The following is a 21,778-nucleotide window of genomic DNA, read 5'->3' as shown; positions in this document are numbered from 1 at the left end:
GGTTTATTACTAAACGGGCTAGTGGTGTAACCTACAACAGACTACAGGGTATTCGTACCAACTTCGTTTGTAAACCACTGATTTAAACTTTCACGATTTCTACACATTATTAAATTGGTCTTCGTTTGTAAACGCCTGCACCTGTTCCTGTGTAAGGCAATACAAGGAAATTTTTCGAACAGCATTTCAAATACCATTTGTGCTATAAACTTTCTTTGGGAATGTAACTGAGGAGGCACTAGGGAGGTGGAACTCATCTGTAAAATTGGTTTAAAAATAAAAAAGCAGTGTAAATAATGAATGAAAAATATATTTTACACTCTAATCGTTAGCGCAGGCTACTTCCCATACGTAGAATTTAAGAGCATGTAGAAATATAAATTGTCGAGTAAAAATATCTTTAGAACAGAAATATAATTTCTAGCGCCCTAATTATTAAGTAACCTGAACTTACAATTACAAAAATGAGCCTCAGATATAAATAGACGTGCCAATACATATTTTAGATTCGTAACAAAATAAATAATTAAGCTTAAAACTTAAAACTAATCAGTTACACTGATAGCTACGGGCGGTATGAATCGCCAGGTATGGCTGACCTCCGCGCAGGTTTGGATTAGGGACTGATGGTCTTCCATAGAGGGGTCGTCTAATATTGGTTCTGTCGTGGAGCATTGGATGTCGATTTTGTATTCGCCGGGCGTCAGGAACACGACTGTGCATTCATGATAAGCTTTAGCAGATTCTGGCAGTGTAGTGAGAACCACTCTAAAAAAAAAAGAAAAATGATTTAGGTAATATCTTTTACAAGTTGTACAATACTCGTAATATTACGAAAGAGAGTCAAATAGAGTCGTAGTCTTTTAGGAAGACAAGCCTTAAGTTAGAGTTTTGCACAATCTCTTCCTAGTTTTAGAATAACTCACTTGTTGTTCCCGGCAGTAGCGACCCTGTTGTCGAGCTTATAGCTCAGCACGCCGTTGTTATAGTCCTGGTACAGCTGGACGGACAGACAGAGGCGGTGCAGCGGCCGGCTGAGGTGGTTCCACACGGCCACGCCGAGCGAGATGCACTCGCCGGCTGTGCAACTGTATTCTTCTTGAGGCTTGATGCATTGGGAGTTCACGCTTACTTCTGCAAAGGAAAAATAATGTTAAGTAGCGGCGAAAAGTTTTCACAGATAATTTGTTACTTATAAATATGGCATTGATGCATCAAGGCGGTTTGTTTACCGCGAATCCCGAAAATCGACATTTCGTTATCTGCCACTCTATCGCTCGAATATGCAAGTGATAGAGACAGATAACGCTATTTCGATTTTCGTCTGTTGTATGTCTGTTAAGAGGCCGTAGTCGATTTTGGAGCAAAAATTTAAAATTGATAGATTTAGACGTTGAAATTATACACGTTTTGTTACGTTATATATAAATAGGATATGAGGGTTGCAGACATCGTCACTCTATACAAAGGAAAAGGAGATCGCAGGGACTGCAATAACTACAGAGGCATATCCCTACTGAGTATTGCTGGTAAAGCATTTGCAAAGGTGGTGTTAAAGAAGCTTGAAACCTTAGCGGTGCGTGTTTACCCTGAAACTCAGTGCGGATTCCGCGCCGGACGGTCGACAAGCGACATGATATTCACTCTTCGTCAGCTCCAGGAGAAATGCCGCGAACATCGTGTTCCACTGTACATGGCCTTTGTAGATTTGAACAAGGCATTCGACACAGTGAGTCGAATTGGTCTTTATGAAGTGTTGTGCAAGGTCGGATGTCCGCCTACTCTACTTTCCATAGTGAAATCTTTTCACGATAACATGCGTGCTTCGGTAGTGTATGACGGAGAAACGTCGGGAGCTTTTGATGTCAACCGTGGTGTGAGGCAGGGCTGCGTGCTCGCACCTACTCTCTTTGGGATTTATTTCTCGGCGCTGCTTCTAGTGGCATTCAGGGATTGCGACGTCGGAGTGCATCTGCATACTAGAAAGGATGGCCGACTTTTCAATGTCAACCGTTTAAAGTCTACTACAAGACGTGATGACCTATTTGCCAGAGAGCTTTTATGCAGATGACGCTGCACTTGTTGCCAACTCTGAGGGGGATCTTCAGGTGCTAATTGATAAGTTCAGCCACGCTTGCCAGCTATTTTCCATGAGTGTCAATGCCAAGAAAACAGTGGTTATGGTGCAGGGCACAGATAGGAAGCCTAGCATTCTGCTTAATGGTTCGGCTTTGCAAGTGGTCGATCATTTTTGCTACCTCGGTTCCACAACAACATCTATATACGCTTTCTAATAGCAAGGAAATAGCTTCTCGAATAGGCAAAGCCTCGAGTACATTTGGACGTCTTCACACTCGTGTTTGGAGGAATGATAAACTCAACATAGCCACCAAAGTCCTCGTATACCAGTCGTGCGTACTCAGTACCCTTTTATACGCTTCGGAAACGTGGACTTCTTACTCTAAACAAGAACGCCAGTTGAACGCTTTTCACATGCGTTGCCTGAACCATATACTGGGAGTGACCTGGAAGGATAAGATGACAAATGAAGCTGTTCTTGCAAAGTCAGGCATCACCAGCATTACGGCGATTCTCAAACAAGGGAGACTGCGTTGGCTGGGCCACGTACACCGTATGGACCCAGAAAGGTTACCACGCCAAGTGCTGATGGGTCAGATAGCACATACAAAAAGACCTGTGGGACGCCCAATGTTAAGGTTTAGGGACTCCTGCAAGCGCGACATGGAATGCTTTGGCATCAGTACCGGCGGTTGGGAGGAACGTGCTGCATTGAGACCCGAGTGGCGCAGAGACCTATGCGTGGGAGTGAAGAAGCACGACGAAGTGTGGCTGGAAAACTTGAACCATAAAAGGCACAGGCGTCACCAGGCTGGCAGCCTGGTCTCAAATCCAGAGGCTCAACAAATCCATACATGCGACTTATGCGGCAAGAAGTGCCGTGCAGCGATAGGCTTGTATAGCCATAAGCGAAAATGCATTGGCCGTCTCAACCGCTCTTGACACAGCGTTGCAACAATCATCCGTCAGGGATGCAGTGGCCATTGATGATGATGATCTAAATAACAAGTATTGGTTTCTATTAGCACGTTTTCTTATCTTGCCTTTTAATAATGAGGTCGCGAGCGTGCGTCACCGGTAATATATGAAGAGAAGTGGCAGTTTTTAAAAATTCATCAAAAAATTATGGTGGTAAATTATACAAATTGATGTATATGAATAGTTTCAGCAAATGTTGTAGATTGTTTAAGTATCAAAATTACGTTGAAATTAAGTCGATTTTCAGAGAAATTGTCACTTGTTTTGAAGTAATTACTGGAGAAAATTGAATTCGTTTAACTTTCATTTCGTCGAACTCTTAAGTCATATAATAAAAATGAAATCTGATAAACGTCAAGTACAGAATATGTGTAATACAAATTTACCATTTTTAGCAGTCCAAACTACGAAATTTACAAATAAGAGCGACAAAATCAGTGCTTTACGCGCGTTTACCTAAACGTCCATCAGAAAAAAAATCATTACTAATTTAGTGAGTCTGTTTTCAAAAAATTGATCTGATAAAAGGCAAGATAAGAAGACGTGGTAATAGAAACCAGTACTTGTTATTTCAATTAGGTAACAAAAGGTGTACAATTTCACCGACTAAGGGCCAGTTGCATCAACCACAATTAACAGACTGATCAACGTCAAGCAGCAGAGAACTAAGAAACTTCCCATTCAATAAAATTTAGCGAACGCTAAAACGGTGACCGACAGTTTGGTGCAACCCGACCTAAATCTATCAATTTTACATTTTTGAGACTAAAATCGGCACCGGCCTCTTAAACCAATTTGTCAATAAAAAAAGGCGCTGAATTCAAAATTTGTAGTCTCGATTTCTCACCTACATTTTCCAAATATTCCGCATTTTTCTACTGACAAAATTGTAATGTATAGTCTGACAAACAATTTGTCAGTGGAAAATGGGGCTGAATTGAGAATTTGTATGGAGTTCTTCCCTTCACGAATACATTTCTCTACTGGAAAAATTGTCCGACTAGACAATATGTAACATACCCCAATTCAAAGGCGACATGCGCACGATATCCATCATAGCTTGCGAGAGCGTGATGCCCTTGACGGAGGCGCGGCCACGAGTGTCGGAGTGAACGAGGTGCCATTGCAGTTCCACGTTGTTGGTGATGTGCTCGGAGCACATGAGTTCAAGGCTGTTGGTGGACGTTCCGGTGCTTATTGACTTTGATTCCATAGTATCTGTAAAAGGGGAAAAGTATAAAATGTTATTCAATTTTGTCATAACACCCTACCTCTACAGTGGCACCTCAATTGATGAAACTTAAACCGAGTACTTGTGCATAAAACAGTATTTATGCTACACGCAAGATCCTGTTGTAATTTAGTTACTATACACTGGGAATTTCGTTAAGTTTAGTTCTAGATGACGCGTCGTACACGATAGGCGTGGCGTTTAAAGGCTTAAGAAGGAGAGGGGAGTACAGTCGCCATCAGATAAATCGAAGCGGTCAAAGTTCTCGAAAATTTGAACATGAAACTTAACGTCTTGATAATGGAGAGGCTTTGTTTAGATATTTGTAAATACCATGGCCGCTCCGATATTTCTGATGGCGACTGTAGGAAGAATGAGTTACCTTCGTCTTTCTTGCAGGGCTGCACGTTGAACGGGCACCTCGGCAGAGGTACGGGCACGCGGCACGACTCGCGGCTCTCTATGAGGATGTGCTTGTGAGGCGCGTAGTGGAACTCCATCTCTTCCGACGTCAGGTTTGAAACGTCGAGCACTAGGTAGAGTTGGCTGGGGCTGTGAAACATTAAGATAATTAGAGTTTTTCTATTCAAAGTTAATTTGGTTTGTTTTTAAGTTGTCACTTCAGCTTTCACAGCTAATACATACTATAATCTCTAGCCACACTTTAGAGCGTATACTTTTCAAAGATTGCATTTATTCGAGGTTGCCATGACTGGGTGGCTTAAAGGTTATGGCGTTAGCAGCGAACGCTGAAGTCCTGGTTTGGATCAGTTCTCAGGCACCCAAGGGCCTGATCACTTATTCTTTAGTATAAGATATATATTTCACTTCATAACTAGAGTTATTCTTTCGTTGGTGGAGTATCTTTCGCGGTTACATAGACAAAGTGAGAGAAAGTGGTGCTTACATTTCCGCAGGTAGAACATCCCAGTGAGTGATAGACACGCTCGGCAACAATTCTAGATTGATCTGTAGCGTGGATTGCCGACAGTGCATCTCTTTACCTCGGCCCCCGGAGTACCTTATTATCACCTACAAAACACAAACAAAATACAAGAATTAGCCATAGATTTTTCACAGTTTTCATGTGATCTATTTTTCACACGGGACTAAAGGGATCATAAACCTTTTGAATGTCCGCAAAGATCAAGGGCGCAAGCGTGCCTTTTAAATATAATTATACTTACAATGTTTTTATTAAGTTTAAAAATCAATAAATAAAACTAACCTGTGTTTCAATCTGTCTTCCACGTGAAGGTGGCATCACCGATATAGGAGCTGACCAGTTGGTTGTGTGAGAGTTAGTCGACCTGAAAAACAGAAATCAAGTACCTAAAGTATTTTACAATGCATGTGCTCGAAAAGTGCGTTTCCTACGGAGCCATATCATGCGGAAAGTACTACTTTTCTGCACTAGTGCTTTTTGTTTTTAATTTTTTTTTACAGTACATATGGTGCTACTTTCTCGCACTAGTGTGGAAAAGAGCACTTTTCGTGCATATGTCGAAGGTTTAAAGGGCCATATGTACTGTAAAACGTTGTACGATACACGTGCGAATAGGTAATTCGCAACTCGTGTCGATTTAAAACACTCCTTTGAATAATTAAACTTATTTGCCATGATATGTTTTTTATTTACAATGCATGTGCTCGAAAAGTGCGTTTCCTACTGAGCCATATCATGCGGAAAGTACTACTTTTCCGCACTAGTGCTTTTTGTATTCAATTTTTTAATAATTAAACTTATTTGCCATGATATGTTTTTTATTTACTCGCACAATGCATAGTATGATACACGTGCGTAAAGATGATTTCCGACTCGTATTCCTTTATACACTCGCTCGCTTTGCTTGCTCGTGAATAAAATTCCACTCGTCGGTAATCATACACTTTCCGCACTTGTTGCATAAATAGCATTTCTCCTCATTAGCTCGGAAAGCCGTCTTTTATCCTTTAAAACAAGCGGGGGAAAACGCATTTTATCCACTAGTGGGGAAAGTAATTTGACCTTGAATGGAGCATGTTTAAGTAGCTTGACAGATAACAAAAAGTAAAACGCTCATAATAATGGTTCGTTAGATATTAATTATCATTAAATAAATGGTTTGAGAATCTAATAAAAAATACCAAATTTAGCTTTATTTAATAATTTTAAGTCATAAACCTTAAAATTCCATAAGAAACGTTAGATTTTTTATAATGATGTTAAATATAATTCTGAACGCACAAGTTGAGTCTTCTTCTTTTAAAATTATGGCTTCAGCCCAGTGGGACTATTTCGCCAGTATCAAGGTATTAAGAGGTTTAAAAACGACAAAAATTGTACGGTTGTACAAGACAGTGTACGGTGATTTGTTAGCTCTTGTAAATCGATAGCTAGACTTTACAAGAAGCACGTGGACTACCGGCCGTTGACTCCAAGATGGTGGTTAAACGCGCTTCAAAATTAATTCTCCATTCACTGCACACTACCACATTAGTTTACTGTATAATAAGCTATCGATATTACACTTTAAACAATATTAATGAGCAAAAAACAAAGTAATTAATCACGATGCTAACTATCAAGATGGCGCTCGAACCGGAAGACACAAGTTGAGTCGATGCAATTTCAAAACGCATCGTTGACATTTCATACGTCAGAACAGAAATGTCAACATTGTCAACAAAATTTTTACTTAAAAGCACTTCTCACCGACTCACACTCACGTAAAAATCAGAATTTCCAGTGTTTTCTGTTATAATATCGTACAAAAATAAGTGATTCCAGTGATGAAGATGATCTAACTCCTGTGGATGTTGCACTTTCCTCGCTATAGTGAGGGGAAAAGTTTTGTGTTACACACGGGTGCAAATGTATTTTCCTTCTTGTGTGTTGAAACACTCGCGGGTAAGATACAACTTTGCACCACAGTTAGAAGCTTTCAATTCATTTGTGTCTGGGATGTTATCTTTAGTGCTCGACTGCAGGGGACGGTGCGTACGCAACCCGCTGGTGATAATTTCAAAGTGCCCGTAGGCAACGTTGGCACTTTGAAATTATCACCAGCGGGTATCTTGTTCTCCATTGCACAGTTAGAAGCTTTCAATTCATTCGTGTCTGGGATGTTATTTTTCATTTCTCATGCTCTGAAAGAGGGTCATTGTTGTTCTAAAAGGTGTGCAGAAAATGCACTAGAGCATTTTACGTTCGAAGTACGATTTTTTTAATATTTTGTACGATAAACAATTGAAATTAGAGTTTAAATGGATTTGTTATACAATTTCCATTCCGATATTTGACTTTTCATTCCATAAATAACGATACTTTTGCCTGAATTGTGAATTGAAAGTACCCTCAAGAAATACTATAAAAATGTATACTTAGTCATGTTTAAAAAAAACACATGCATTTTACTTTCCTCGTACTCGAAATGAAAAGTAGAGTGTTTAACTCGGGTGAAAGGCATCATTTCAGCCTCGGACTATTGGCGCTCTCACTGCATTCGAGCACCAAAATACCTCGGCAAAAATGAGTGCCTTTCATCCCTTGGTTAACAATCTACTATTTAGTGCTCGACTGCCGGGGGCGGCGTACGGGCAACGTTGGCACTTTGAAATTATCACCAGCGGGTTTCTTGTTCTCCATCGCACAGTGACTGACAGTGAGAACAAGAAACCCTGTCAGTGAGAAGAGATTTCATAAGTTTACACTATATGTAACCGTAAATAATTATTATAATTATAGAGAAAATATTATTTCGTGGGATTTTTGAGAAACTCGGCAGTGAAATTAGTTTTTCTAGTCTAAACAATTCGGGGACATGTTTTCCCTTTATCTCGTTGAATTAGCGCGCTTCGTCGAATAGTTTTTTTTAATGCTCCTAGTACCTTAGTAATGACAGCTAAGCCTCGAAGCGCCCGCTAGACAGGTTTTTTGCACTGATAGAGCACTAGGAATGACAAGAAAATACCTGAAACTGCCAGAAAGATTTCTATTAGGCACCAATCCGCTACTAAGCGACGTATGCGCATTAGAGCTCTGCGTGGGCAGTGACGTCTGTGCATTAGGAACCGGCGATCCAACCCTCGAAGGATAATTCGACGTCAAGCTGTTCGGGAACATGTTTTCACCGCCGACCCCCCCTAAGTCTAGGAAGTCCGCTTCCCCGTAGAGCTTCATGGTTATGGTGGCGGTGTCGTTGGGCTGGATCGGCAGTTGCGATTGGATGTCGTCGTTGGACCATTGGAACACTTTTGATTGGAGCTGGGTGTCCATGTTTGACTAGAATAAAGAATGCAGATAAGTAAGATGCTGAACATGTATACATTATTCAATTTGATCAAATTCTTTGGCCATTATTAGAAAAAGGTTAGAAGAGTGTCAAAAATGCACTGAACGAATATCACTATTCGATTAGAACCATATTTTACCTAGTTACATTAGGTAGCAAAAATTCATTGATTGGATTAGATGTGTAAATTTTAGGAAAAAAATCTTATCTGCAAGTTTGACTGTACGGAGCCATATGTTGTGTGGTAACACTGGTAACTGAATTCAGTGGACAAATGTCAACTTTTGACGACCAGAGTTAGCACATACCTAAATCACAATGTACGGAGCCGTACAGCGCAATCTACATTAGCTGACAAATTCCAAGCACATTTTTTTCTTACGCAATCAAAGCCTTGTAGGTATAGAGATAGCCGTAAAACCTTTTTGAATTCTTACCTGAATCGCCAAATCCAAATACTCAATGGGCACGTTACTTGTATTAGTTATCTTCATTGTACAATCCGTACCTTCCCCATTATGCAGCGAAATATTCGTAATACTCCCAACATTCTCTACATTAGGCAGGTTCAAATTTCCAGATGGCGCCACTGTAGTCTCTATAGTTATTGTGGGTAGGCTTGGGATGACTTCTATAGTGTAGGAAGCTGGGAATTTGTTAGGGGTAGGCATGTTTTTGAGTCTACAGTTCGACTTGACTCCTAGGGTATGGGTAGAATATCCCATAATTTGTAAATCGCCCACTTCTTTTGGAGTTCCATGTAGATTGACGGTGGTTGGAGAGTCGGGGGGTAGGATGATGGTTTCTGGAATGGATTCGAAGACTATTCCTGAGGTTAAGAGGCGCATGTTGGATACTTTTAATTCGAACGGCAGCGGGTTGGTTAGCTTCATTTGGACCTCGCATATGTCGTCTTCTACCCAGAGGTATTCTGAAAAAAAAAAAAAATACAGTGTGAGCTAATGGAACACCTGCTTTATGGCTCCTCTACACGATGGCCCAGCGTAGGCCGGTCCAAGGGACGCATTGATGCGTTAGAAGGAGCAAGTGATATTGCTATCACATTCCACCGCATAGCTGCGTCCCTCGGACTGGCTTACGCTGGGCCATCGTGTAGCCTTTACATAAAAACTGCCAGCGTAGCTGGGTGATATTAAATCAAAAATTTGAAAAACCTTTCCCATATAGTTAATTTTATTTTGCGGTGCGCTTTTTTGTGCTTTTCAGTCACGAGCGCTTTGAGGTTTGTGGACTGTATATATTTGACTGATTCTGCGGATGTAAAATAGTGAAAGGAAAAACAGAGGGGAAAATGGGAAATTCACACTCACTTACTTGAAAAATGTCCGTTTTGGGAATGCCGGCACGTGTGTTCCTTGCATGAGAGCTGACTTTTCACCAAGGCCTTGGACTTTTCTCGTTGTCTTCGACAAAACACTCATCACACACGTTCATTATACGGATTGTTCGATTAACACATAAATTGCACAGATTTTTCTTGATTAGAGACGAGAGGATTCGACACGGAACGCTCAAATCGCCATATTGGATTAGATACAATTGCTCCACTAGGTGTCGCTCGCAGCACGAGTGCGACCGAAACAGCAATATACAAGAGTGTGAATATGAGGGAGCGGGTGAGGTATAGGAGGATTTTTTAAGGGCGTACAAAATCTAATTATTTACTAAAACGAAACTTAACAGTAGCTTTATTTGACGTTCATAAGCGCATTGTAATATGCCTACTTGGGAACCAAAATTAGGGCATATGAGTGTTAGGACAAATGATCTTTTTTTTTATACCACGTCGGTGGCAATCAAGCCTACGGCCCGCCTGATGGTAAGCAGTTACCGTAGCCTATGGACGTCTGCAACACCAGAGATATTACACGCGCGTTGCTTACCCTTTAAAAACCCCTCCTGTAGCCCCTCGGGAAAACCTCGGCAGGGAGCTCATTCCACGGCCGAAGCGTCCGCGGGAGGAAATGACAAACAATATTAGGGAATGCAGAAATAGGATAATTTTTTTTAGGGATTCCCATATAGATCCAATACACATTGGGCCCAAAAATTGGACAGGTGGAGTATAGGACTCGGAGGAACTAGTCTGCCTTCACATTATAAAACGTACCCATCTTTCCCTCATCCTTCTTAGCCTTCCTCTCCAAGCTGCCGAAGTGTATGGGCGTGAATATGAACGGGCCGGTGTGCGTCTTGCACTTGATGAGGAGCGGCGCGCGCTGGGGCGGCGCGGGGCGCGGCGCCAGCGCCGAGCACGCCGGCACGTGCGTCAGGCTGGCGGGCGGGATCACCGCGCCCGACTCCAGCACGAGGGGGACCGGACCGCCTTCGCACTGCGCCGATAGGGCCTGGAGAAACACTCGACAATCGACATTCTAATGCGGGCTGTTTATCGAGCCTTAGCACCTGTACCTGTACTGTACGGAACTTTGGCTATCGGGCCAACTTCGACTGATCAATATTTTCTAAGGGACAGTCAATATATGTGACGTTTTCAAACAAAAAGTACCACATTATCGTTTACCATAAGGACGAAAATTGCTTGTATTTTTATACGAAAAACCTATCAGAGCGTCCTTATGGCAAGCGACAATGTGGTACGTTTTGCTTGAAAACGACACATGTGTCGTTTTTGGGTTAAGCCAGGCGTGGCTCCAAAGAGTAAAGTAAGTATAATAGGTAAAGAGAGCCCACTTGAAGCATTTTATGGAAACTCATTTGACAGCACCGTCTCTGTTGTCTCCCGAACATGGAGACTGTATAAAGGAGCCAAATCTCTATGTATGAAAAGTGTCCATCAAAAAACAGTAATTAGGCGGCGCCACCATACACCGAAATACTACCAAAAACAACCTACGTAATTTGGTCGGGTTATTTGTTGCCTTATATGGTTCATGTTATACTCATGTCCCAGAGCCTAACTAGCGCCACCGGAGAGATTAGGAACTATTATTTAAAGCTTAACGCGGTCACTTTTACAACAATTCTGCCATAAGAGATTGCGATCCTTTCTATACCATCCATACTCCCGAAACTAACTATGTATGCGTGCACAACTACATATACATACGTACGTGTAATTTCGTCCTACATAATATTAGGTCTACTTGGGCGGTTTACAAGTCAATTTTTTGTTTGATTTCTTGTAACTTATCAAAGATTTTGAGTACAAGATATCGAACAAAATATATGACTCGTAAACCGCCCAAGTAGACCTAATATTATGTAGAAAAAAGGTTTTTAAGAGTGGAATGAATATAACAAAAACATATTAGTAAAGTAAGTATTTTTATTGCCTTAAATTTGGTAGCAGAGTATCTGAAAGAGTTGGTCTGAAAATGAACATGGACAAGACGAAGATCATGTCTTACGTCCATGTTGTGCCAACTCCCGTATTAATCGGAGGCTCTGCGCTCGAAGTTGTTGACGATTATGTATACCTAGGACAAACAGTCCAGTTAGGTAGGTCCAACTTCGAGAAAGAGGTCACTCGTCGAATCCGACTCGGTTGGGCAGCGTTCGGGAAGCTCCACAGTATCTTTTCGTCCAAATTGCCGCAGTGTCTTAAGTCAAAAGTCTTTGACCAGTGTGTGTTGTCAGTGATGACATACGGATCTGAGACGTGGGCGCTAACAATGGGCCTCATAAGAAGGCTCAAGGTCACGCAAAGGGCAATGGAGAGAGCTATGCTCGGGGTTTCTCTGCGTGATAGAGTCAGAAATGATGATATCCGCAGTAGAACTAGGGTCACCGACATAGCTCGCAGAATTGCAAACCTTAAGTGGCAGTGGGCGGGGCACATTGCTCGCAGAACTGATGGCCGGTGGGGCCGGAAGGTTCTGGAGTGGCGTCCGCGTACCGCAAGACGAACTGCCGGTAGGCCTCCAACAAGATGGAGCGACGACTTGGTGAAGGTCGCGGGAATTCGGTGGTTGCGAGCGGCATAGGATCGGTCGGAGTGGCGAGCCTTGGGGGAGGCCTATGTCCAGCAGTGGACGTCTATCGGCTGACATGATGATGATGATGAAATTTGGTATACAAAGATAGTACCTTCAATAAGAGCAGGTGTAAGTACCAAGTATTTTGATTCCACCGCTTGCAGCTTCTGACTCTATATCCATTTTCTATGCAATAATTGTTTCATTAGGAGAATTTTGGGTAATACGCCACGCTCTGTAGCTCCGTACACAGTTTGCTCCAGATATTCTTTAAAATACATTAATAATGATGTGATCATTCGGATCCATCTTGTAGCTTAAGAATTTCAGACACATGAATTATCTCTTGTCTAAGCAGGTACCTCCATAGATGCGCTCTAGTTCCACCCACGTGTCTTTAGCGGAATCAAATCCTACGATTTTTTTCAGAATGTCATCAGACATGTTTGTCGTGAACCAAAAAAATGTATAGAAAGGATCGCAATCTCTTATGGCAGAATTGTTGTAAAAGTGACCGCGTCAAGCTTTAAATAATAGTTCCTAATCTCTCCGGTGGAGCTAGTTAGGCTCTGGGACATGAGTATAACATGAACCATATAAGGCAACAAATAACCCGACCAAATTACGTAGGTTGTTTTTGGTAGTATTTCGGTGTATGGTGGCGCCGCCTAATTACTGTTTTTTTGATGGACACTTTTCATACATAGAGATTTGGCTCCTTTATACAGTCTCCATGCTTTTCATACATAGAGATTTGGCTCCTTTATACAGTCTCCATGCAACAGTGTCAGCAATTACCGTTGCTGGGTAACCAACATTATAAGTAAAGAAAGGTCTTGACACACTAGGTATATGCAACCTTCTCAATGTTGGATTCATGATGTATTCATGCCTTAAAATTGTATCAATTTTATAGTGACATCTGGTGACGTAGTTTGCAAAATCGAAAGCATCGGAAGTCGACTACGCAAAAGTAGGTTGTCTGGGAGCAGGATATAGAAATGCCTGCATCTTTACCGACGTTAACTAAATTTCTAGTCGAAACGCCCCCCCCCCCCTGCGTGGCTCCCTCCGTGATTTTGTCGCTACAAATCCATGCGGCCCACACAAAGAGTATAATAATGTATGGGCCCACACCAATTTTGGTATTTTGGTGTCTAGGCGGAAACGGACGTTCGCGCCTTGCGCCACCTAGCGGTCATATCTGTCGTAATAGACGCGTTTTATTAGAGTGAACCTTCTGTACCGAGTACTATTATTTATTCTCTGGTTGAGCTAAAAAACTGTATAATTTATTCGATTCAATACAGTTTGTAATCATCAGTATAATGAATGACACAGTATTCAACAACTTTTACAGCTTTGCAAGTATTACGTTGCCGCTTCGTGACGTCTTATTTATTAACGTAGCATAAAACGAATAATATTTAATATTGTCTTCGGTCGGTTTCTTGCCAAGGAGAAGCGTTACATACCCAGAATGCTGCGCGAGGCCATTGAGATTAAGAAATATCCAAACTTTAATAGGGAAGATGGCTTTTCTCTACCACCAGCTTGGGATCCTGTAGTCCACCTGATAAAGGAGCAAGCGAGACATAGACTGTGAGACCGTAGTGTTGGATGATGCTGGACATTCTGATGTTTTGAAAAGATGTGTCCCGCCGAGTTTGTTGCCGGTCCCATATTGGGATACCCTCCTACAATTTAGGAGGGAATTAAATCTTCTCGGGTCCGTGGTGTAGGGTTGGAGCCGGCATAGTTTTTTATCGCGTATATATATATATATCTTTACTTGAAAAATAATTATAGTGTATAACTAGCCTTATGAACCGATTTTGCATGTACAACCAGCCTTAAAGTTTGTAGTCTATGATTGTTCATTATTTTAGTATGTGGGTATTTTTGCATTTTGTAATTTTTCCTCAGTCACCCGTTGACCACGAACGCTGTAAAGAGTTCGAAACGTCGGGATGTATTATAAATTCAATATACGCGATATAATCCGTTTTCATAGTTTTATTTCATGAATAATATTTAGTAACGAAACCTTGAACCTAACCTACTCTAGACTTATACCCTACTCGTATCAATAGTACAACATAACATTCAAAAATAAATAAACAAAACAATAAATCATGCAGAAATCAGTAGACGCTTAATACAAATGAGAATGCTAAAAAAATCACCAGATTAAGAAACGGAGAAATAATCAAAGGCTGTATAATTCTAGGAGTACAAGCAGAAGCAATACAGTAGGTAAATATAGGGCACATCAAGTAATATTATGTCTAATATTCAATGAGATTTAAAATCTTACCTCCAAGTTCTGTGCATGTAAGATAGGAATTAAAATTAGTTGTGTTTAAAATTATTTTAAACATGGTTTGTATTACAGATCAGAAAAAATATTCGTTTAATTTCATGAGTTCTCCCCGGAAGTGGGAGGTGAAATGACGAATTGACGATGGAGGAAAGAAAGGAAAGGTCCCTTTTTTTGTTACAATCACTTCTACAAAACATAACCACCGACGTGCCGACCGCATTATCCGCTATGAGAACGTCATGCGAGTGAGTGAGTGTAACTCTCGAAGCAGCTGAATTAGCAGTTCAACCGTTCCAAAAACGTAACATTTTACCTGGAGCTGTATAGCGAATTCTTTATGCTGCTGCTTGGTGAGATGCGGCCACATGGTCTGCAGTAAGGTCAAGTGCCGTGTTGCAAGCGCCGGATGTCTAATACAGCGATCACCAACTCTAGTAGCTGAATTAGGAGAATAACCAACCTGAAGCTGTATAGCGAACTCCTTATGTTGCTGTTTGGTGAGATGCGGCCACATGGTCTGCAGCAGGAAGGTCATGTGTCTTGTAGCAAGCGCAGGGTGTCCCATACGGCGCGCTGCGATCACCAACTCTTGGAGTAACTGGATTTGTAGGGCTGGCCAACCTGTAGAACAAATTTGAAAAACGGTTTAGCTGATATGTTATAGCTTACTGCAAGGGATGGTAGTCATACATCCTTATCATCACTGGCGTATACAAGGCGGCTAAAAGAACTGCGGAACTGAAGTCAGCAAGATTTTTTGGGCCCATATCACCCTTCCAATGTAGTTGTTACGCCTTTCAGTTCGATGTTTAAAGTGGTCGACTGTTTCACTGGCCGACTGCTGAGTGCAGGCCTGCTCTCCATCGATTTTTTTGTATTAACTGAACATCGTCATATTCAGAATTATTTACAATTGGAAGAACAAAACAATACTTAAATTAATGATACATTTATATGCAAGTCAATACGTTTCTATGTAAGTTAATTAGATTAAATATAATGAACTATACTGAACATGCCGTTTATTTCTATATGTAGTGCAAATTAATTTAAAGATATTTTCAATGAATTGTATTATAAAGATTAAAATATCATTACAAGCTTAGTTTATTCATTTTATGGTTTGAAATGTTTAGGTTACTCTCAGTGCTGATTAGGAATTACAAAACACTTTTTAATTTCTTCCCAGATTTAAAAAGCAAGTTCCGTTCCGTAGCGATGTTTTTCTTCACCAAAGAGCAATAGAATACAGAATACAAGAATGACGCACTTACCAACTTGATGCTGTATGACGTAGTTGGGGTCCAGACTGAGCTTCTGCCCCGGGAAGCTGTGCAGCATCAGGTAGTAGCACCGCTGCCAATCTGGGTTGGGGTTGTTGCTGCTGACATGTCTTGTTGCCGCCAGGCGTTGGCAGAATGCGGCTTTGCGAAGGAACCCTAAACATACAATGCTATTATATACAATTGTAATATTTTAGGCCTTGATCTTGGGTTGACGCTTTATGTTGCGTTTAGCATCAGTCTCACATTGCATGATAAAATAAGAACATTTCTATAGGTAGTTGTACTCGGCAATTTCTACTATGTGAACAATTCCCAAAGTGCAAAAATAAAATTTGGCTGCGTTTTGCCTAATCAGATTTTTTGTCAGTAATGATGACGCTATACGCACCATAGTATCAATATACAAAAGTCCAAGGCTTTATAGCCAGAACTGCTTTTGTCTATAATCAAAATTGTGTTACTAAATCATGGGGAAACTATGTAAAAAAAAAGTAAATAATTGTAGTTATTTTGTGTATCAACCTATTTATTAGAAATAAAACTTTAATAATAAAATAACGTACCTATTTCCATGTAAAGTTCGGCAAGCGTGTCAAATCTCTGTATCTTCTCCTGCTCACTCAAAGTGAGATTGATAAATATCACGTTCTGAAGGAAACCCGACACGTGAAGGCAATTCCCCTGTTCCACGGCGATCCTCGCCGCTTTGAAGCACGCCTCCGTCTCGATTATACCAGCATTCTGATACTTGCTATAATGGATAATAGCTTTCCTATATTTCTCTACAATATCATCCCCATTCAGCAGGTATTGGTTGATTATTTGAGACTGAGGTTGTCTAGGTATGGAAGGCAAGTCTGGACCTAAGTAGGATTTTTGACTCTGGTATTCAATATCACTGGATGAAGCTAAGGATTCAGAGTCTGCGTTGTCAGTTTCAGATTGTCGCGAAGACGATTCGATACTGTCTGATGACGAAGGAGTTAATTCACTGGGAGGATTGACTGGACTAGAGGTCTTTGAAGACCGGAGAGGGGAGGAAGTGGTTTTGAATTTTCTAAAAGGGTCGGTTTGGGATTGGAATAGGGTTAAGGATTTCGACTTGTTGGGGGAGCTTTCTTGTAAGCTTGCGTTTCTTTGAAGAGGAGTGGGGTTTCGTAAGTTTGGGTAGAGAAGAATGGCGGACGATGCACAGAGGCCTAAAAAAATAAAACAATTTTTAGTAGGCAAAAAAAACATGGGTACCTTAAGACTAATAATTCCATGACAGAACTGTTTTACGAGTTTTGCAAAAAGAGCAAGACTACAGTATAAACTTGTGTCACCTGAACTTCTGAATCACACATGTGCATTTAATCATAAAACCTTCTTGCAATTAATATGACCACAATAATAATTACTAACCTACTTCACCTCCCAGTTCCATTTGATTCATACTTTTCGACACTAAATACATTTTAAGCATTCTAAGCATCATTGTACTTATATACGAACCTTCTTTAGCAGCAGCCAGCCACAGCCAGTCATTAACCGATTTTAATATCTCCGCAGACGAGTGGTAGAGGCTAAGGCTTTCATTTACGAGACCGGATTGCAGTGTCAAGTCAGCTAGGTTCTTCGTGACACGGCCCATGCAACGTTTTTTGTTGTTTCGGGACTCCATATCTAGACCTGGAAAATAGAATTAAAAAAACCAACAAAATAAAAAAACAATGACCCACAAGGTCACAACAGTAGTAGGGTAAATATGCCGATTCTGGACCAGGGATGACGACGACAGTCATGTGATGACGTCATGATGACGTCACTGGTCCAGAATCGGCATATTTACCCTACTAACAGTCAAGTGCTGAGCAAGTGAGCACTCGGTTGTTCATTCTCGCTATAGAATATAGTGTAGGTTTTTAAACTTCTACGAGTATATATGGTGGACTTTTTAAATATGATTCCGGATCCCTTGCTGCTACGTCCAAATGGTCTTAAAGAGCCTCAGCTTCCCTCCGTGCCCTATTTAATAAACCATCTTGTATAGAAATTTCCAGAAACAAAAACTTACCAACAAAATCTTTCTTCTCAAAAGGCGCCAAAAGCAGCGAAACCTTTTCCAGCTTTTCTCTCGACCTCTCCAATCTCCTAGACTCAACCACCCAGAACAGGGCATTGATTAAATCGGCGACATTTTGTTCCAAATCTGGCACTGGGTCGTTCTCTCCGTAGAACATAGCGTGGGTCTTGAAGTTGGAAGGGGTGGTGAAATTTTCTTCTGGGAGGGGGATCGACGCGCTAGATGAGGCGGATTGAGGAAAGCTGTCAGCTGAGGACAGGCTGTCCGTTTGTTCACTGGGGATTGATGCTCTAAAACAGAAATTTTACTAATGTCAAACCTTTAAAAGGCAGAGGAAGTATTTACCACTTTGAACTTCATTTCAATTTTGCGTGATTTCTGACACCTTTAAAGTGTTAACAAATATCTGCAATCAATTTCGATCATTATAATATTATTTTAGGCTGACCATATTTCATATATTTATTCAGTATAACAATAAACATTGTGTTTGAATTTCTATTATAATTAACTAACCTAACCTAATTAAAAAAATAGTTAAAATTAAATATTATATAATAATCCATGCTCATTATTTTAAATAATTACATACATTTCATTTTCAACTTATTCATTATCAACATATTATTACAATTACAAGTGCGAATACAATTAATATAAATAATGTCATATATGTCTATTGTATACAAAACTAGCATAATTAACTAATATCTTGTATCGTCAACCATATCCGTCACTCAAGAAGTTGCAAACGTTTTACACTTGACTAAATTTGGCTTTGGTTTCCAGCTTACAGCCACCGGCGCTCTTCCTCATTTTATTCGAGGTGTTTTGTGTGACCTGAGAAGATTTTACTGGAGAACATTGACTGCATTTGAATTTTACACAAAACTGAACCCATTGAGACCGAGTGCATTTGTATGCTATGTGAAATTAAATAAATTTATTCTCACTTGTCACCAAAGCTTTCTCTCGACTTGTCATCCTCGTAGCTGTAAGTCTCAGGCTCCTGGTCCGGTCTTTTCATATTGCTCACCGGACCAAACATAAACGCGCGAGAATCGTACAACGTGTTGGAGTACTTCACCTTAAGTGATTCATGTACGCGGCAGACTTCGTTCAGTTCTACTTGGTTATTGAACTTGCTTAGAGTTATTAGACCAAGTAGTCTCCTGAAATCAGATATTTACGCAATCAGGAATAACAATAACACACAGACTTAAAATATATAAAAAAATATTACTGAAAACACCAAGAAGCCAACTACGTAAAATAGTAGGATTAATAACAGGACATAACACACTAAACAAACACCTACATAATATGGGTAAAACTGACAGCCCCATGTGCAGAGCATGCATGGAAGAAGAAGAAGAAACAACAAAACATATTCTCCTAGACTGTAAACAGGTAGAAGTATATAGGAGCAAATACCTAGGGAATTCATGCACACTAAAGGAGGCAACTAGCAACCTGAAGACTTTGCTAGGCTTCATGGAGGAGCTGGGGTTGTTAGAGTAACGCTACCTCGTTTCACGCAAAATGGGCACATTGGATGTCGATTTGCGGAAAATGCCCAGCAAAACTAACTAACACACAGACTTTCTCTATTGGGGGTGGGAGGAGGCAACCCAAACTGCATAGCTAAGATTGAAATCGGTAAGAGTATGATTTCAGCCCTACACCCTACACCCCAACAGAACTCTTAATTCGGTTTTGGTTGGTGTTATTTATCTATCAAAAGTTGAAACATCAATAGTAATATAAATATAGCTGTTACTTGGTTCTGTTTCATGGAGCAAGAGATAGGTGTTTCGGGGAGGGTATATGAGGGGGGGAGCAAAACTACCTAGCAATGAAGCAATTAGTGTAGTGCTAAGGTTTGTAACTATTTTGTACCAATGTTATTACAATTTTATCACTCTTGTAAAACAGTATTGTATATCTTTACAGCATATCACCCATCAGCATATTAATGAGAATGTCATGAAAAATACAACATAAATTTGACATAATTAAAACACAAAATATTCTATGGAACATTAAAGACTATTGTGAAATATATCTTTCCATGATTCAGGGTGCAAAAATTACGAAGACTAGTACTAGCATTTCAGTCACAATACCTGTGTGTCTGAAAGTCGCCCCAGTCATTGTTCTCCACTGGGTAGTCTCGGACGTAGCGCACCCAGATGTCTCTGACTTGTCCACTGGAGTCTAGAAGAAACAATGGTTATTGTATAATTCTCTTCCAATTGCTGTAGTGTTTGTTTTTGACATTATTATATCATCTCTCTCTAATGAAGGAGGCCTACACCCAAAGGGTAGAAAAAGGCTAAAGAGAGAGAGAGAGAGAGAGAGAGAGACAGAGAGAGATATTTTCTCTCTGCTGGCTAAGGATCTTGTTGTGTAGCGCCACAATCTAGCATTGTGGCACACACCACATATTTGCTCAAACATTTGACAAAGTAAAGGAAGCCATAGATTGCAATAACAAACTAAAAGAACTAGCAAAATATTGTCCCTTGATCTTTATTTGTTTTTTATTTTGTTTTTATTTAAATGAATTATCAAAGTTTACTTTATACAGTACTAGCAACCCGCCCCGGCTTCGCACGGGTTCCACAAAATCTTAACAAATTACACACCTAAACCTTCCTCAAGAATCACTCTATTGATAGGTGAAAACCGCATGAAAATCCGTTCAGTAGTTTTCGAGATTATCGCGAACATACACACACAATTAGACAGATGTGGCGCGGGACTCTGTTTTATAAGGTGTAGTGATTTCTTTTCTTTATGAACATAACCATGAAAGATAATTTCTACCACATGAGATTTCAAACCTGAATCCACAATCGCTGGTTTCAAAGGCAACAATGTGTAGGTACACATAGAACAACTTTATCAGCCTTAGTATAGCAAAAGTAGCTTACCAGTAACTTTAATGTTGTTCACTCTCTGTATCCTCTCCCATAACTTGTTGAAGTTCTTCAGCATGCCCCCAACGCCTTTAACGAGCACCAGCAGGCAGGCATGGTGCTGTGCCTGCTGCGCGTAGTCGGGGTGCGACATCACCGACTCTCCGGGCGCGTGAGACAGGATGTAGCTCACTGACGATCGCATTGATATCTCATTTGGTCACTCTTTGATATGTTTCCACGTACTTTTGAAGAATATAGGAAGGAGACTACAGGATCGGATTGGAACTAATGGAAAGTTTATGCAATTATCCACGGGAGCTGATCGTTTTAATTGGAGCTCTGGAATTAATACATAATTGAATTAATTGAACAGCAAAATATTTTCACGGGCGTATTTCTTGTTTACGTCAAAACATTGGAACGTCAAATTGGGGTGGCATATACAAAAGGAAAATCCCTTCAATCTGCCATAAACCATTTGAAAACCCCGACGCGACGTGAACCGAACCTTACCATGAACACGTAAACTTAAGACAAGTGATACATATACATATCTCCGAACACTATATAAATCAGGTTTTTATTTTATTTTATAATGACCATTTTGTTATGATTCAATCTTTAAAATATTCAAATTGAGTAAAGTTGTAACAACTAGC

The 21,778-nt window shown here is 40.5% G+C and overlaps 1 protein-coding gene across 1 annotated transcript; it reads right to left on the bottom strand.

Annotated features, from left to right (window-relative positions):
- Positions 1-412: 412 nt before the first annotated feature.
- LOC134746628 (protein brunelleschi) lies at positions 413-21,538 on the bottom strand. The gene is made up of 17 exons (XM_063681065.1): positions 21,132-21,538; positions 20,322-20,412; positions 19,149-19,367; positions 18,187-18,485; positions 17,625-17,801; positions 16,694-17,329; positions 16,119-16,283; positions 15,305-15,465; positions 10,694-10,931; positions 9,000-9,493; positions 8,242-8,552; positions 5,517-5,598; positions 5,196-5,320; positions 4,671-4,840; positions 4,078-4,275; positions 927-1,134; positions 413-768 (listed from the first exon to the last, which is right to left on the bottom strand). Exons 1-17 carry the CDS (start codon positions 21,319-21,321, stop codon positions 546-548), a joined length of 3,987 nt encoding a protein of 1,328 aa, XP_063537135.1. The 5' UTR covers positions 21,322-21,538; the 3' UTR covers positions 413-545.
- Positions 21,539-21,778: the final 240 nt, after the last annotated feature.

The sequence above is a fragment of the Cydia strobilella genome, chromosome 13 (assembly GCF_947568885.1).
Source record: "Cydia strobilella chromosome 13, ilCydStro3.1, whole genome shotgun sequence".
NCBI classification, from domain to species: Eukaryota; Metazoa; Arthropoda; class Insecta; order Lepidoptera; family Tortricidae; genus Cydia; species Cydia strobilella.
The sequence above is the reverse complement of the archived record's forward strand: the minus strand, read 5'-3'. Positions and strand labels throughout refer to the sequence as shown.